This window comes from Lygodium microphyllum, chromosome 4 (genome assembly GCF_053477565.2).
Source record: "Lygodium microphyllum isolate KBCC chromosome 4, Lygodium_microphyllum_v1.1.10, whole genome shotgun sequence".
Classification (NCBI taxonomy): domain Eukaryota; kingdom Viridiplantae; phylum Streptophyta; class Polypodiopsida; order Schizaeales; family Lygodiaceae; genus Lygodium; species Lygodium microphyllum.
The window spans coordinates 109,027,003-109,043,965 of record NC_141138.1 but is presented as its reverse complement, the minus strand read 5'-3'; the positions used below and the strand labels follow the sequence as shown (position 1 = coordinate 109,043,965).

At 39.7% G+C, this 16,963-nt stretch overlaps 1 protein-coding gene across 2 annotated transcripts in view; it reads left to right on the top strand.

Annotated features, from left to right (window-relative positions):
• Positions 1 to 7,714: 7,714 nt before the first annotated feature.
• LOC148037456 (Ikzf5 (DUF668)) overlaps positions 7,715 to 16,963 on the top strand; it is a 37,536-nt gene continuing 28,287 nt past the window's right edge. The window contains exons 1-2 of one of the 2 annotated variants that reach the window (XM_087676405.1): positions 7,715 to 9,167; positions 16,318 to 16,643. In XM_087676405.1, the coding sequence (XP_087532531.1) occupies positions 8,706 to 9,167; positions 16,318 to 16,643 (788 nt within the window). In that variant the 5' untranslated portion in view covers positions 7,715 to 8,705. The remainder of the gene's footprint in view (positions 9,168 to 16,317; positions 16,644 to 16,963) is intronic. The other variant, XM_087676404.1, reaches the window with a different exon arrangement.

The following is a 16,963-nucleotide window of genomic DNA, read 5'->3' as shown; positions in this document are numbered from 1 at the left end:
CATATGAAGATCCGTGAGTTGCTTCAACCAATATATTTAAGAGGTAGGGCTCTATTTATCATAGACATCAGGGATCTTCTCTCTTAACTGCCAATGCACTCTACCCTTTAGAGACAACATTGTAGTAGACTTACTTAGAGAGTGACAAAATAATTGTAGATTTACATAACTCATCCAATTCAATCGAATCCTCTACATCAAAGCATTCTGGCTTTACACCCTCATGTCTCAATGGCTTAATTTGCAATTTCTACACTAAAACTTACCATATTTGTGCTTTCTAATACCTATAATGAGTGCCATCCAATTTGTCAATGTTAAAGATAACACTATCATTCAATCCACCAACTATCATACCAAGAAATGAAAGCACGATACAAGAAGATGGGTTGCTATAAATGATTGCAAATCAATCCCAAATCATAGACAATACAAGGTCTAAACAAAAGAAAACCCCAAAATGTAGGTACAAGAAGATGGGTTGTTGTAAATGATTGCAAATTAGCCCCAAATCATAGACAAGACAAGGTCTAAACGGAAAAAAACCCCAAAGTGTAGGACTGTCTACTAACTACCAATAATAAACTGTCAAATCAAAGCATATGCTCTCATAAATAATGCATAAACGTGCAATTACAACACTATTGTAATAAACACAGTAGTGAATCCAAGACCAACTATGGGCAATTAAGAAAGAAAAGCAAAGCTCCCACTACTAGGTACATCTAGCAACAAATAAGATATGTAAGAGCAACTAGTAGTGCATATTCATACAATTGGTTCCAATATCTATCACACCTCAATGTGTCAATTAATCATACATTCAATAAGCATAGATATCATGCATGTAGTATGTCTCCAGAGGAATGAGAGAGAACTACCAAATGAATGACTGATCGAGGAAGGTTAACAAAGCTCAATACATAACCAAGCTATGTGTATACGTCATTGACATCATGCTGACAAAGATAAGTGCACCCGTTGAAGAGTAACTGAATTCAATAAACATCAAAAGAGCATGTACACAAGTCAGTGAGTCCCATTGTCTCAATAAAAGAATCTCAACTACATAAAGCCCAAACCTTTACTCAAATGCAAAATATCCAAGTACCTCAAGTGACTCCCACTAGAAAAAAATCAAATGCTAGTTGAGCAATACAATATTACTAGATCATATACATGACATTCGAGGATCTGGGATACATCAAGTACATAGTTGGGAGCATAAAACCCAACAAAATCTTCAAACCTATAAGTAAGTGATCACTATAGAAATTAACAAAGCTCCAATACATGTAACCATGTAACCAAGCTCAATTGCAAAGCTCAAGTGTCACCATAGACATAGTCGGATGCATATATGAATGACAAACACCAATACATCCAAGTGGTGTACCTATGTAGCTTCAAAGCATAATATGCATAGCCTTGTCCCAAATAAGTGTTGACTGCCCACTATGTATAGCAGTAAAATAGCCTAAGGACTCCGAGTTAAATTAGCTCAATGCATCCACAAAACATTCCCAAGACACTTGCCAAGCATCTAGCAATGATCCTAACACTAATAGGTATTAATGGAACCATAAGCAAGCTTCAATCTTTGAAGAAAAAACCCCTCACAATCAAATAGCTTACTAGTTACTATATTCTAGCAGTGAAAACCCTACTAAAATTGAGCCAATATAAGTTCAAATCAGTCCAATGCCACCTTAGTACATCATTGTAATGTATTCTAAGCATTGGAGCAACCAATGAACATTGGTAGAAGCAAAATGTAAGCTCTAATAATAGATGAAAGATTGTTACAGGCTTATAAGAACATGTCTACTATTGTATACAATAGAGAGTAGAGATGTAATCATTGCAAAGAGTGCTCCAATGGAACCAAGGATGCCCTGAGGAGTTGCCAAGTGTGTGCCCAAAAGCTCAACAACTCCAAGAGCTAAAGGAGATGCCCAAACTAATAAGAGACAATGGGGAGGCTATTGGTGCAATCACGTTGTTTGTAGCCCCCTTTGTTGCAGCTAATGCTAAAGAGAATGAGGGTGAGGGAGCACTTAGAGATGCTCAAGTGGGCCTATTCAATGCTACGAGGAGACCCACACAAGTGAAGCAATGGTTACCTTGAATGGGCTGAAGCAATGGCAACCATTAAACCTTGAGATGTAGGTGTTGAATCTGACAAGCTGAGGAAGCTCCTCAATCAAGGACTCTTACATGAGTTGAAGGGAGAAGCTCGAGTGGAAGCACCAACAAGCAGAAGCAAAAGAGATGTGAGTCATAGTTGATGGAGCATGAGACCAAGAGAGAGAGACTCAAGATGTGGGAACTCCAACTGTCACAATGTGTGACTTATTCATTATTCATCACTAAAACAATAAAGAATGAAGTAACGATGATGGGCGCTACCTATAGTGTACAAGTGTGTGAATACTATAAGTGTAGTGAATACATAAGTGGCATAGGCACAATCACCTTAACCCCCCAAAAAATTTTATTTTTTATTTTTTAAATCGACATTATCCTCATGTTCTCTCCATGGTAGAAAAGGTGGTAATGGTAGGAAATACCTTGGTAAGGAGGGAAGACAAAACCGTGGAAAAAATGTATTTACTTAAGACTAACCTTTACGATATTGGACAACACATGGAGCCTTTGACCTCAAAGGTTGTATTGATTAAGAGTAAACCCTAACCCCTAGACTTAGTTGCTTAGAAATTATAACTATAGTCATTATCGACTTAATGTATTGCAAATCTAAATTTTTCTAGACAATATTGTGATGCCTTAATGTATTCCATTCCACAAAGGGAGCCATAAAAGTTTTGGGGCAAATTTAAAACTTGGTGAAGTTATTGAAAATAATATTTAGCTTGTGTTTAAATTTATCAAAGACCTTATGATGGGGTTCTATTGTTAATCAAGAAAAAGAAATAATGAGGCTCCTCTATTTATAGTTGAGGATCCAATGAGGTGACACCTTGCATGCATCGTTCTTTTAGCAACAAATATTTAAGTGCCACTCTTTATATGCAAGACATTGATTCACATGTATTCTTACATCTCATTCCCTCATCCCTTGCTTTAAGTAATCTTTGCATATTAGATGGTGGTGTTTTTAGCAATTGATCCCATTTTATGTCTAATAACCCTTGCTCTCACCTTTCACCTTTAGAAATAATTAATATTTGATGTTATCTCTAGCTTTTTGACCTTTTAGTTCAACTTTGACACTCCTATGACATTCGAAGTCTTCAAAGTTGAAATTTTATCCTTTCTTTTGTTGTTTCACTAAGTCAACAAAAACATGTAGCTCTCATAGCAAGGAGTATACTTCATGGATTTAATTGGAGGGGACAATACATTATATAAATAACCTTGAAGGGGTTCATACCACATGGGATAAAATAGATGAGACTTATGGTTCAAATTGTCACTAAGCTACATGGTAACATTAGTTTAAAAATTGGTATATCGTGTAAATATTTAAGTGAAACTCCAACCATTTCAAAACCCTTGAGAAACAAATATTTAATCTATTGAACTTAAGATAATATAATTTATGGAGAGAGAGAGAGAGAGAGAGAGAGAGAGAGAGAGAGAGAGAGAGAGAGAGAGAGAGAGAGATTCACATGGCTCTCACTTAGAAGTAAGAGTTACTATTCACTAGCAGTAACTCTCACATTGAACAATCACTCATGTCTCTAAGTTAGAGCCATCACACACACACACACACACACACACACACACACACACACACACACACACTCTCTCTCTCTCTCTCTCTCTCTCTCTCTCTCTCTCTCTCTCTGTGTCTCTCTCTCTCATTCTTCCCCACTTTCTCTCCCCGGAGGTTTCCTCCCTCTCCCTCTTTGCAATCCCTTCCCATTAGCAAATTGGCAACTAGCAACGTGTAGTAGATCTCTCTCTCTCTCTCTCTCTCACATCCACACAAAATGGTTGCATGAGCCCGAGGTTTAAGCCAAAGTGTTTTGCCTTAACCTAAGCTTTAATAATAACACTTTAAAACTGATTCATAGCTTTAACAATGGCCCTTTAAAAGTGATCTGTATTTTCTTTTTGTTTCCTCGTTGCAAAAATGAGGGAGTAACATAGAGAAATATTGCTGATTGGAGCAGCTTCCTTCACTACGGCCGAGCAAGACTATAATGAAAAGGGAAGTTAGTGATAATAACATGCTATCAAACATCACATGGATGTGCAATGAAATTAGCTTCTCCATTTTGTAGTGAGAATCTTAGATGTATCATGATCGATCTGGTTAGGTGTATCAAATGTTTTGCATGTGCTTCAAATTAAGCACATGTGCCACATAGGCTTGGGAGCCTTTTTGTTGGTTTGGGATCCCCAAGGCAAACATGCCACATTGTAGTTCTAGTAGCGAAAACATTCATCTTACTATTGTATTATTTTCGTAAACTTTCAGAGGGCTTCCCGAACCAACCCCCTTTTCCAAACCTCCATTTTTCAATCAAAACCGCCTTCCCTCTCCTCTTTCTCACATGTAATCTCTCCTTTTCTCTTCCCCCTCCCTTTTTTTCATTAAATTCCCCTTTACCCCGCCCCTGCCCCCCCTTTTTAATTAAAACCCCCTCCATTCTCTTTCACTTATAATCTCTCTCTTTCTTTTCTCCCTCCCCCCTCTCTCTCATATGTGGAGATTAAGATTTCTCTCTCTCCCTCTCTCTCTCTCTGTTAAATTGAAATTTTTTATTAAATATTTTTAAAATTATTTTTTTTAAAAATAAAGTTTTTCCAATATAGTTTTTTACATACTTTGAGAGGGAGATAGAAGAAGAGAGAGAGAGAGAGAGAGAGAGAGAGAGAGAGAGGAAGAAGAAGAAAAAAAATAAGGATAAAAATAAGAAGACTCAGAGAGGAGGGGAGAAAGAGGAAATAGAATAGTCTTTTATAAATTAAACATTTTTCTTCTCCCTCTCCCCCCTCTCTCTCATGTGTAGGGCCTAGGTTTTCTCTCTCTCTTAATTAGATTAAACTTTCTTTTTGAATAAATATTTTAAAACTTTTTTTAAATACAAAGTTTTTTGAATATAGTTTTTCACACACTTTGAGATGGAGATAGAAGAAGAAAAAAAAGGAGAATGATAAAAAGAAAAAGAAGAAGAAGAAGAAATAAAAAAAGATAGAGAGAGGGGGGAAAGAGAAAAGAGAACAATATTTTTTAAATTAAACATTTTTGGAGAGAAAGAAAAAGATAGAAAAGAGAAAAATAGAGGGAGAAAAATAAATAAATAAATAAATATATAGAAGATAGATACACACACACACACACAGAGCAAAAAATAAAGAGGAGAGGGAGGGAGAGAGAGAGGGAAAATAGAGAGAGAGAATTATAAAGAAAGGAAATATAAAATTTAAGTTAGAGAGAGAAATATAATAAAGGAAAAAAGAGAAGAGAGAGAAGAGAAGAAAAGGGGGAAGAGACAGAGAGAAGAAAATGAGAGAGAGAAAATAAGAAGAAGAAGAAGAGAGAATTTGAACACAGAGAGAATTATAGAGAGAGGAAAGATAAAATTTAAAAGAAAGAGAAAAGAAAAAAAGTAAAGAGAATAAGAAAAAAAAGGAAAAAAGAGAAGAGAGAAGGAAGAGAGAGAGAGAGAGAGAAGAAGAAGAAGAAATAGGAAAAGAGAAAGAGAGACGGGAAAAAAGAGAAAAGAAAAGTTTTTAAAAATTTTAAATATTGAGAGAGAGAGAGAGAGAGAGAGAGAGAGAGAGAGAGAGAGAGAGAGAGAATCAAATTTAAAAGAGAAAGGGAGAGAAAAAATAAGGAAAATTAGGAGAAAGGGGAGGAGAAGAAAAGGGGCCATAGAGAGAAAGAATTAAAGGAAAGGGAGAGAGTAAAAAAAGAGAGAATATAAACATAAAGAGAGAGAATTATATATAAGGAAAATATAAAATTTATATACTTTAAGAGAGACTCGGTAAGAGGGGGGGGGGGGGGGGGGGGAGGAAGGAAAGGGGAAGGTTCGGAAAGCCCTAAACCTCCAAAGGCTTTTTGAACCTGCCCCCTTCTCCAAACCTTCCTTTTTTAATCAAAGTCCCATCCCCTCTCCTCTTTCTCATGTGTAATCTCTCATTTTCTCTTTTCCCTTCATTTTTTCATTTAAACTTTTTGAATTAAATATTTTAAAAAGATTTTTTAATTTAAAGTTTTTTGAGTAGTTTTTCACATACATTAAGAGGGAGATAGAAGAAGAAAAAGAAGGAGAATGATAAAAAGAAGAAGAAAGAGAAAAAGACAGAGAGGGGGAAAGAGAAAAGAGAATAATATTTTTTAAATTAAATATTTTAAATATAATTTTTGACTTAGAGAGAGAGAGAGAGAGAGAATATAGTTTGAAAGAGAGAGAAAATGGGAGAAGAGAAAATAAAGAGAAAAGAGAAAAATAGAGAGAGAAGAAAAAATATATAAAGAGAAAAGAGAGCGAGAGAAAAAAAACTTAAAAGAAAAAGAAAGAGGAAAAGAAAAATAAGAAGAGAGAGAGAGAGAGAGAGAGAGAGAGAGAGAGAGAGAGAGAGAGAATTATACAAATAGCAAAAAATAAAGAAGAGGAGAGGGAGGAATAGAGAGAGAATTATAGAGAGAAAATATAAAATTTAAGAGAGAGAGATGAAAAAAAAGAAAAAGAGAGGAGAGAGGGGGATAAAGAAAAGGAGGAAGAGAGAAGAAGAAGAAGAAGAAGAAGAAGAGAGATAATTTGAACACAGAGAGAATTATAGAGAAAGGAAAGATTAAATTTAAAAGAAAGAAAAAAGAAAAAAAAAGAAAGAAGGAAAAGAGAGGAGAGGGGGGAGAGAGAGAAAGAGAGAAGAAGAAGAAGAAAGAGGAAAAGAGATGGGAAAAAAGAGAAAAGAGAAAAGTCTTTTTTAAATTTAAATATTTTTTGAGAGAGAGAAGAAGAAGTGAGGGGGAAGAGAGAGAGAAAAGATAAAATTTAAAAGAGAAAAAGAGAGAGAAGAAAAAAATAAAAATTAGGAGAAAGGGGAGGAGAAGAATAGGGGGTGGAGAGAGAGAGAAAAGAAAAAGAAAAGAGAATATAATCATAAAGAGAGAGAAACTTATATATAGGGAAAAGATAAAATTTACATACTTTAAGAGAGACTGGGGGAAGAAAGTGAAAGAAGAAGAGAGAGAGAGAGAGAGAGTAGCCAATGAATTGGGGGGGAGAGAGAGAGTAAATAAAAAAATAAAAACAGAGAGGGAAAAGAGGAGAGAGAAAGATGAGAAATGGATTGTTGAGCGAAGTTTGCATGGCAACTTTGCTTGCCATGAAGCGGCCTAGTATATTTCAAGCTACAAAAGGCTTGCTTATCAATCCTTGGAGAAGGTAAGGCATTGAGTAGTTCACTAGTTTTAGATCTCTCAACGTCAAACGGAAAATGTCTAGATACATATACTAAATCTTGAACCGAGACTAACAACACAAAGAGAGGTGAGGACAAGCTTAAAATTCAACAGGATCACTATTGGAAGTCGTTGGGAGAAAGGGCAGAGAGCTAAGGGGTGATTCAACGAATGACCATGGAAAGCTTGGAAACGTTTATTATACGCATAGGATAGGATAGGAAGGGTCAAATGGGCAGAGCGGCAAATAAGGCATCCCATCCGAGCATATAGAAATGCAAATCACAAGTAGGTATAGCCGGATACGATGGTTGGTAGTGGGAATTGAAATTGGGTCAAATCGAACAAAGTCAAATTGACCATCTTAAACATAAGAAAGCCTGCTCTTCTGCACCGCTAACCCCCTCTCCCGTGCTCTCGCTCTCTGTCTCTGTCTCTCTCTCTGTGTCTGTGTCTGTGTCTGTGTCTGTGTCACAGTTACCCTGCCTTTGCCTTTGAATCGAGGTGGACACTGGTTCGCACCTCCATCCTGATTTTCCTACATCCAGCTCCCTAAAGCCCCTCTTCCCTCTCTCTCTGTTCAACCCCCCCTATGTCTGTTCATCTCTGTTTTCTTTCCTTTTCTTTTAATTTCTGAGATTAGACCCCAGCCTTCCAGTCTTCTAGTCGAGCACTTTTTTGTATGTTGGGTCTCTGCGAGCTTGAGAAGTCCTTCTTCTGTACTGAGGTTTTGAAAGAGACAAATAAGGGAAGAACAAAAGCAGAATTGGGTTCTCAGCCTTCTCCTTTCTGCCCATCTGGGTTGTTTTTTGATTTGGGTTGTCAGCAGCCTTCTCTCTCTTTCTCTCTCTCTCTCTCTCTCTCTCTCTCTTCCCCATCTGGGTTTTGTCACATCCTACCCTGTTTTCTGTCCTCTTGCGTTGCTTCTTCACCCACTCCCGATCTACTGCAGCACAGCTGCTGACTCCTGCCTGTTTCTTATCCTTCTTCTGATCAGCCATGTCAGACTTGTGATTTTGAATTTCAAGCTCACAGGATGAACATGGGATAGGCGCACACAGCAATGGCTCCTGCCTTTATTAAGTGGCGATGGTGGAAAGACAGCATCCGTTCTCACAAGGTAGCCGCTCCAGATGCCCCGGCTTCTTATTGTGAGCCAGAGCTCAGTGGGTTTTCAGCTTTCACGGCAGCAGATCTTGCATCGCGGTTTTATTAGCTTCCTTCTGTCACAGGGGATATAAGGTCTCGAAATGTGCCCCACCTTCGCAAAATTATACTATCAATAATACCCCAGGGAGTGTAGCTCCCGCCAAATAAGATGGGGGGCATATGCTCACGCCGGTCTACCGTGGTCGGCTCACTGAGTGTTCGGCCTGGCAGGACAGATGCACATGGGATGCACGAGGATACTGATCAATCAAGAGGCGACTTGCCAAGTAAAGCTACCAAGTCGCCAGAGTCGTACAGCAAGATGGTCACCGGCATTTCTTCTATAGGAATGCATGGAGCGTTGGAGGCTGTTGATGATGCTGGTTCGAGGAGTATGGATAGCAGTAGAGGCCAATCACCTTTGAAGGCTTTAGGAAGCAGCACAGAATTACAGAGAATTTTACCACATGCAACTTTGGGAACAATGCACCGAGGTTCAGATGACCTGGAAGACTTTAGTCAGGAGTTTGCAGAGAGAGGAGACAGGAATAAACTTGCAAGGGTGCTCTCTAGTAAAGCGAGGACAGCACGATCCAGGACAACTAGTGCAGCTAAGAAAGGAGCCGCAAAGGTAGTTTGCATCTTTCATTTCCTTTAAGCAGAATTTGTGACATCAAAAAACATGCACTTGTAATCAATCTATGGGGAGTTTTACATGCAAAGGTCAAAGCATTGGCTAAAGGATGTTTTTAAAGGTTATCTCGAATTCCAATCCATTCTGCAGCCTTGATGACATATTGGCATTCTCAATGCATGGTAGGTTCCAACCTGTAGTTTGTTCCACATTTTTGAGTTTTTTCAAAGTTTGACTTACAATCTGTGCTCTAGTCTCGCAGACATTTTGTAGTCTCCATGATTTCATGTTTGTTAACATCTTCAATGAGAGCTTGATGAACTCTTTGATTGAGGATAAAGCTAGTTAGGACTGTACTACTGTATTGCCAAATTTCTGGTCAGGTAAAAATGTATTACACATAGGTATTGGCAGATAAATATGTGCTGTGTCCACACAGTCTAATTTACTTAGGCTGTGTTCAGATGAGCGGTGGGTAGAGATATATCAAAGGGGCATGCTTTTGACATGGCATCTCCCAAATGGCTGAGCCCTTCTTACCACAATGATAGCATTGGGTCTTCAACTTCTTCTTCCTGTCATCCCCTCTCCGAAGCTACAAATGCCTCATTGGAGCCACCATATTGAGATGGAAGCCTCCCTTGTAACTGCAAAGATGCCTCATGCTCAAGCAACAATGCTACACCAAGGATATATGTGTAAAGCTTATTGGTGTTGATAAGGTATGTGTCCTCACAGCATTGGCTAGTCCATCAAACTCCAAAAGGAGCTTGTAGAGCATAGTCCCCAATGTGAGAGTGCGCAACGGAAAAAGAAACTCGAACACATAGGAAGAGAGAGACAATTTGCAAGAGAAGAAAAGAAACCTGCATTGAATAAGCAACAAATGCTGAATACAGAAGGAGGATTGATCAGTCTCTGCATGCAACCCACAACGTTAGTGAGGGCACCAGATCGGTCTGATGATGATGGCAGTATCGAAGATGGAGGAAGATGATGGAGTCGGAGTGTGCATTTGCCAAGAAAGGAGGAAATATGATAATCTAATTGATTGCCAAGTGAAAAATGGCTATAAATAGCCAAAAATCCCAAAAACTGGTTGACTTGAATTTTGGGGCCAAAATTATGTCCGACCAGCATTTAATGTTGGTAAAAATGCTAGAAATGCTTAGAAAAATCCTAGAAAGGGTGGACAATATCCGTAGGTAAGGTAGGTTGAGGAATGCAGAAATTGCCTCGAGAAATGCACATAAAATCTCGATTGGAAGAGAAAATGCAGTGAAATGAAATAAACTGAGTACTCTAGAATGAGCTACCTACTCCATCAAACAAGTGATAGATAGGTTAGAGGTCCGAAAGTCCTCGTCTGACTCAGATTGTAAGGCTCATAGAAAGGAGATGATAAGGCATGATAAACACGATTGCTAACATCCCCTCTTAGATTTTGGATGTGGCAAAAGGCGAAGGGAGAAACGGATCCTAGGGTGGCAAGGGGAATGCTAACGTCGATGAAGTCCGTCGATAAAGATTGCCAATGAAGAAGCTCCTTGTGATTGTGGGAAGCCCCCTCTAAGACAATAGGGGCCAAAAAATCCACAGCCGCATCACTGAGATAGTTCACCTCTGAAAGGGATGGGGGGTACGAGGGAACCACCGGAGAAGAGGGTGGGGGATGGGAGGGAACCTGTGGAAAAGAGGGTGCACAAGTAGGAATGAGTGTAGCAATAGACACTTGGAGGACCTTGCATGAGAGAAGGGGAATGGAGCTTGTAAAGCTTGCTCTCCTGCTAACCTGTTGTAATAACAACCCCTATAGAAGAATCCTCAATACAAACGGCCTGCTTGGTGAAGACGACTTGGGCACCAAGTCTTGTAAGGCCATAAATTGAGAGGAGTAGAAAGCCCATATCTAGAACATAAAGAGCATGTGAAAGGAAGCTCGATGTGCGGTTGAGAAATAAAGGCAAGGTGCCAACACCATAAATAGACACCGAAGTAATGTCACCAACAGTGACTAAATCCTCAGAAGGGCATAGATTTTATAACAAATCACCTCGTGGAGTCGTAGGACTAGAAGCTCCACTATCAATCAGCCAAGGCCTCTCAGAATGAGGCAACCATGGAAGAAGGCTCCTTCAAGTCTATAATATGAAGGAACATTGACTCATAGGTAACCGCCAGAGTAGAGGTAGAAGGCTCAGATGTGTTAGCTCCATCCTTTGCTCTCGGATGAAGGTGAGGGTACTTCTTCCAATATCTCCTCTTTGGATGTGTCCCCTTTCCACAATATGAGCATTTAGGCTTCTTTGAGTCGGAGTTAGAGCCTGAAGAACTCTTCAGTCTTTTAGCCTGTGACTTTCCTTTGTGCTTTCGTCCCCCCTCCCGAACCTACAACAAAAGCTTTGGTGGAGGTGGATCCATTGGCTATCTCTTTGACGCACTTGTCATACTTCCAAACAAGTAGGGCAAGCTCCTTCCATAGAAGCTTTTCATAGGTCCTCGATGTAAGAAGGTTGGTGTAGAAGACATCAAATTGGGGAGATGGGAGTTGAGTCAAAAGAATCATGGCCATATCCTCTGAAGAGATCATCTTGCCAAGGGACACAAGCTCATCCCTCATGTCCTCCAACTTGTTGATATGATCATTTGTGGAAGAAAAATCATCAATAGTGAGCATTTGTAATTTCTTCTCGAGAGTAATCCGATGGGCAAATGTCTTTTGATGGTAAAAGCAAACTTTGTCCACACTTCCGTTGCTTTCCGCAACATGCGCACATGTACTAGGACAAAATCCTGTAATCTCATAAAAAGGAAAGATTTAGCTCTTGAGTTGAGCTGATCCCATAAGGCCGCACGATCCATCGATGATCCAATGGTGGGATCCTCTCCTGGACGGGGAATAGGGTGGGTAACAAACTCCCAAAGATCGAAGGTATCAAGGATACACTCCACTTTACTTGACCAAAGTGAGTAGTTGGAAGCATCAAGCTTGTCTTCTTTGGGCAAAGAAGGGAGTATGGACACCTGTATAGAGGGTCCCAATCATCAAGAAGAGGAGTGGGAGGTTGAGGAATCAGGCTGCTCAATAGCTTCAGATTCCACATACTATAATCTCTTGTACACAAACCATACTTTCATAGCAGCACTCCATGTGAAGTAATTAGGACCGTGAAGTTTGTCATTAGAACAGTAGGGAGGAGCTATCTGGAGAGGATAGGAAAAGAAGATAAAGAACAGAGAGAGAGTGCAGCCAAACACAAACACAAATTGCACAGATGTTGAGTTCACACACAGTGTAAAGAGGAGCTGATCAGTAAACAACTGCAAAATCTGAGATAATCAGCATACAAGCAGTCAGAAAATATTGTCAAAAGGCTGAAAACATTGTCGTTTAGTCTGCACAAGCATTAAATGCAGAAAACACAGCAGCTGCCAATGAAAATGCAGACAGATAAGGCATTAAATGGAGTCATCAGCATTAAATTAATGCAGTGAAAATGCAGGCAGCTGAAATAAAATGCAGGCTTCAGGGGCAGAAATTTAGGCTGATTCGCAGTTGCATACAACGATGAGTCACGAGTTGTGTGGACATTGGCATCGGCTCCCCATCTCCAACAAAACATGCACGGGAAGTGTGCATGTGAATGATGATGATAGAGATTGAGGAGAAGGGACCTGAATATATATGCATAAAATAGTGCCAAGAAAATAACAGGTCCGCTAGCATAAATATGGAGTCAGCCAACAATAAATGGCATAAATCATTAGAATGATGAGAATAAAAGAGACCTAAAATAGTCTACAATGCCCAACCCACAAATGGACATGGCCAAACTCACTCATGAGCTGACTAAACGGCTAAAAGAAGAGTTCACATCTCCCAAGAGTGCTTCATGGTAGAAGCAATCATGGGCAATATGTTGGACTTGACTCTTGCCTTGGAGGTTTTGTCCTTTAAGTTAGTCTGCTTGGGGAAATTCTTAGCGATATGCCGTAGTTGCTTGTATGTGAAACACTTGTTCTCTTCCTTTAGCTTCTTTTGCTTCTCTCAAGCAGTTGCCCTCTTAGGGGCATCTCCCCCACTACTCATTGACTTGCCCTTCTCTTCAGCTTTAGCAATAGTGGATTGGTTGGATTGACCTATCTTCTTGCGCTTCTCTTGCTTCTCATAAGTAGTACCCACCTCCATGGCCCACTCTTGTTATGCCTCTTGACTAGATCTATCTTGAATCATCGCTTGCACAAGGTTAATGGCATTGCCATAGCATATTTTGTGCCCCTTGTGAGTGAGAGAGTGTGCTGGACACACTGCACAGCCTATGCACAACACTAGACAGAAGGTCCACTGAATAGAGAAGCTCTGGGCTATTGCTAGTGCCAAACGCTTTAACTCAGCCTTGCACGATGTTGTCTAGCCTGGATCTATGCACGCATAGGAGAGAAAAGAGTCTACTTACAATAAACTGCACGAGACTGGAAAAGCACCTACACAGTTCAAAACAGCTGCCAACAGCAACATTGGTGCACATTGAGGAGATAGAAAGATGTACACAGCCTGCATGCAACCCTAGATAGGAAGTCTATGTTATCCAAAGCAGCCCACAACTATTTCTAGCACAACATGACCTCTTCCAGCCTTGCACATTGTTGTTCTGCCACTATCTCATGCCTTGGAATATGGATCCCATTTCCCAAACATTCTCTTCTTGAGTTCTTTGTTCTTTTCAGTGTTTCTCTTTCACGTTTGTGTTCATGCAGTCTCTTACATCAGATTCTTATGTTTCCATTGTTGCCTCCACTTTTGACACATCCTTGGGAGCTCTTGGTTGGAGTGTGGAATGTGAGGAGTCAATGCCTACAGCGAGATGGATGGTTGTTGCCCAAATCTAGAAGAGGCACGATTTGAATATTTTAGATTTTAAGTAAAACAAGTGCTTTGATAAGGGAGCCATGAGTCTTAGTTTTGGTGTTGCCATAGCCCACGTTTGTAGTGTTTGGATAGCCATTAGAGGTTGGAATCAAGACCAATCAGTGGGTTTTTTGGATTGCTCAATAAGAGCTTTCGTTCATGTATTGATCTATGCAAGCATGGGGGCTGCTTAAGCACATGGGCAACTTGCTTTTTGAGAAGCAGGGAGTGAGCTTGTTTGAAGAGCACAAGGGTGGCTTGTTGGAATAAGCAGCTTATAAATTGAAGTAGACTTCAATGGAGTGGTACCATATTTGATGCTTTTGTGCGTTCTCAAGGATACAAATGAAGTGAGATAGATTATTGTCTCTACACGAAGAAGGCTATGGATGGTACCCTTATTATTATGATCCTTTACATGGATGATATACCTATTGTTGAGAAATCTATCTCGGATGTGGATGCATTGAAGAAATAGTTGTATTAAACCTTTGACATGAAGGATTTGGAAAATGTAGGTCATAATCTTGGCATGAGGTTATGTGTGTTTGCCTCAAAAAGATTACATTGGAAGAGTATTTAAGCGTTTCAATATGGATAGGGGATGACTAGAAGTGTTTTGTCGCCTCCATATGTGAAACCCATCAAAGAGGATAGCCCTGAGTCAAATGAGCAGAAGGTTGAAATGGCAAAGATATCTTATGCATCTACAGTTGATAGCTCGATCTATGCTATGGTAGCTACATGTCTAGACATTGCTTATGCAATGGGAGTGGGTAGCAAGTTTATAAGAAACCTTGGCAAGGAGAACTAGGAGCTAGTGAAGAGTATCATGAGATTCTTGAATGATACAAGAGCTATGTGCATTTCTCTTGAAAGGAAGCATACGTCTATCCTTGGGTATGTAGATAATTTTGTAGGGATTGTAGACTCTAGGGGATTTACGATAGGATTTGTTTTCACATTTACAGACGGTACAATTTTATGGGTTTCTTGATTGCAGCCATGTATGATCTTGTCTACCACATTGAGGCGGAAATTGGAATATGTTGCTGCCATGGCGTAAGTGAGAGGATTTGTTTTCACATTTATAGAAGGTACAATTTTATGGGTTTCTTGATCGCAGTCACGTACAATATTGTCTACCGCATTGAGGCCAAATATGTTGCTGCCATGAGGTAAGTGAGAAAGCTATATGGTGTATTCATCTAGTGGGAGATCCAAGCATTGTAGGAGAGGTGCCCATTTTGCATAGTGATAGCCAAAGTGCCATCCAATCGGGATGGTATGCCCCTTCATGCAAAGACAAAATATATTGAGGTGAAGTATCAATTCATCAGGGAATTGCTTGAGGACAAGTAGATTCAGCTTGTCAAGATTCACACAAACAACCAGCTTGTAGATCTTTTGATGAAGAGCTCACCTTTCAAGCGCTTTGCACATTGCACAGTGTTGATGGGCATTAGATAGTATCTTCAGTGGTTTCATTCCCTTAAAAGATGTGTTGGCGTTTAAGTGGGCGGTTGTTGGGGTAAAGGCCAATGGCCAAAGGTTGGGCAGGCACCCCTTGTATATGTACACATTGTACATATATAAATATGTGGAGATGATGAAAAGTAAGGGTATCTTAGTACCCACAAAAACACTTAGTCTTTTGTCCCTTGTGTTTTCTTGTTCTCTCAAGCTTGTCATTCCTAATCCTATTGAAGGATTGTGAGGAAATGGGCATAGGTTGTTGATTAGTCAAATGGATGTCCTACTTTGTTTTGTGCAGGCTGAGTGAGGCTCAGTGTTTTGGCCAAATGCATATCATGCATAGATAAGGCTGTCTTTGGTTGAAGAGCATGTGTCAGGCCTACGAAATGCAATGGTTTTCAAGCCATCTTCAATGAATGCTTCTGATTGATGTTGATATTCTCTGCTTGTGGTTGAACCACTTTCATTGTTTGTCTTGTAAGGCATGTTTTATAAGATGTCACTATCATTGACTTAACTTTCTCAGGAGAGTTGTCTTCTCATCTTTTTCTTGGGAGCTATTGGGTCATGAGGTTTTGGAAAACACGTTATGATCTTTTCCTCATAGTGCAAAATTACTTATGGGTACCTGAATGTATGTTCCAGAATCCACAGACTTGCAATGTTAAGAATTCAAGTGGTAGTTCAACTTCTTTTGTGAAATTTATCTCATTTAAAGTCAGGTGTTTGAGACGTTTTTGCTTGCTTTCTTTTTTTAAACAGGTTAATGAAATGGGAGCACTTCTTGGAAGAGCTGGGACAGTTGGTCTGGGAAAAGCAGTAGAAGCACTGGATACTTTAGGAAGCAGTATGACAAACCTCAACCTTGGAAGTGGATTTGCATCAGGAGCTGCACCAAAAGGAAACAAGATTGGGATCTTGGCTTTTGAAGTGGCCAATACAGTAGTGAAAGGATACAACCTGAAGCAGTCGGTCTCAGAAGAAAGCATGAAAATATTGAAAGAGGAGATTCTACTTTCAGAGGGAGTTCAGCGCTTGATCTCCACAGATACGCCTGAATTGCTGAGAATTGCTGCTGCTGATAAGAGGTTATTACTGTGTGTTTATACTAAGCTTGTAGTGTACTGCCCTGCACTTCACAGCATTGTGTACATATCTTGTTTCTGTGAAGGATTCTTTACATGCAAGCAAGCAGCCTGATTTTGCCTTCTAGTTCGTTTTCTACTATTCAAATCTGGATCGATGTTTTTCCAATCAGTTGACCAATACATGAATCTCCTGATCTCCAGATACAGATTCTCTAATTTTTTGCTCATTGGAAGTTTTTAGTGCCCAATCCAGGGTTTGTGTGTTTTGGGGGCAACAAGATAACTTTTGATCTGGGTGGTGCTTCAGTATTGTATTACTC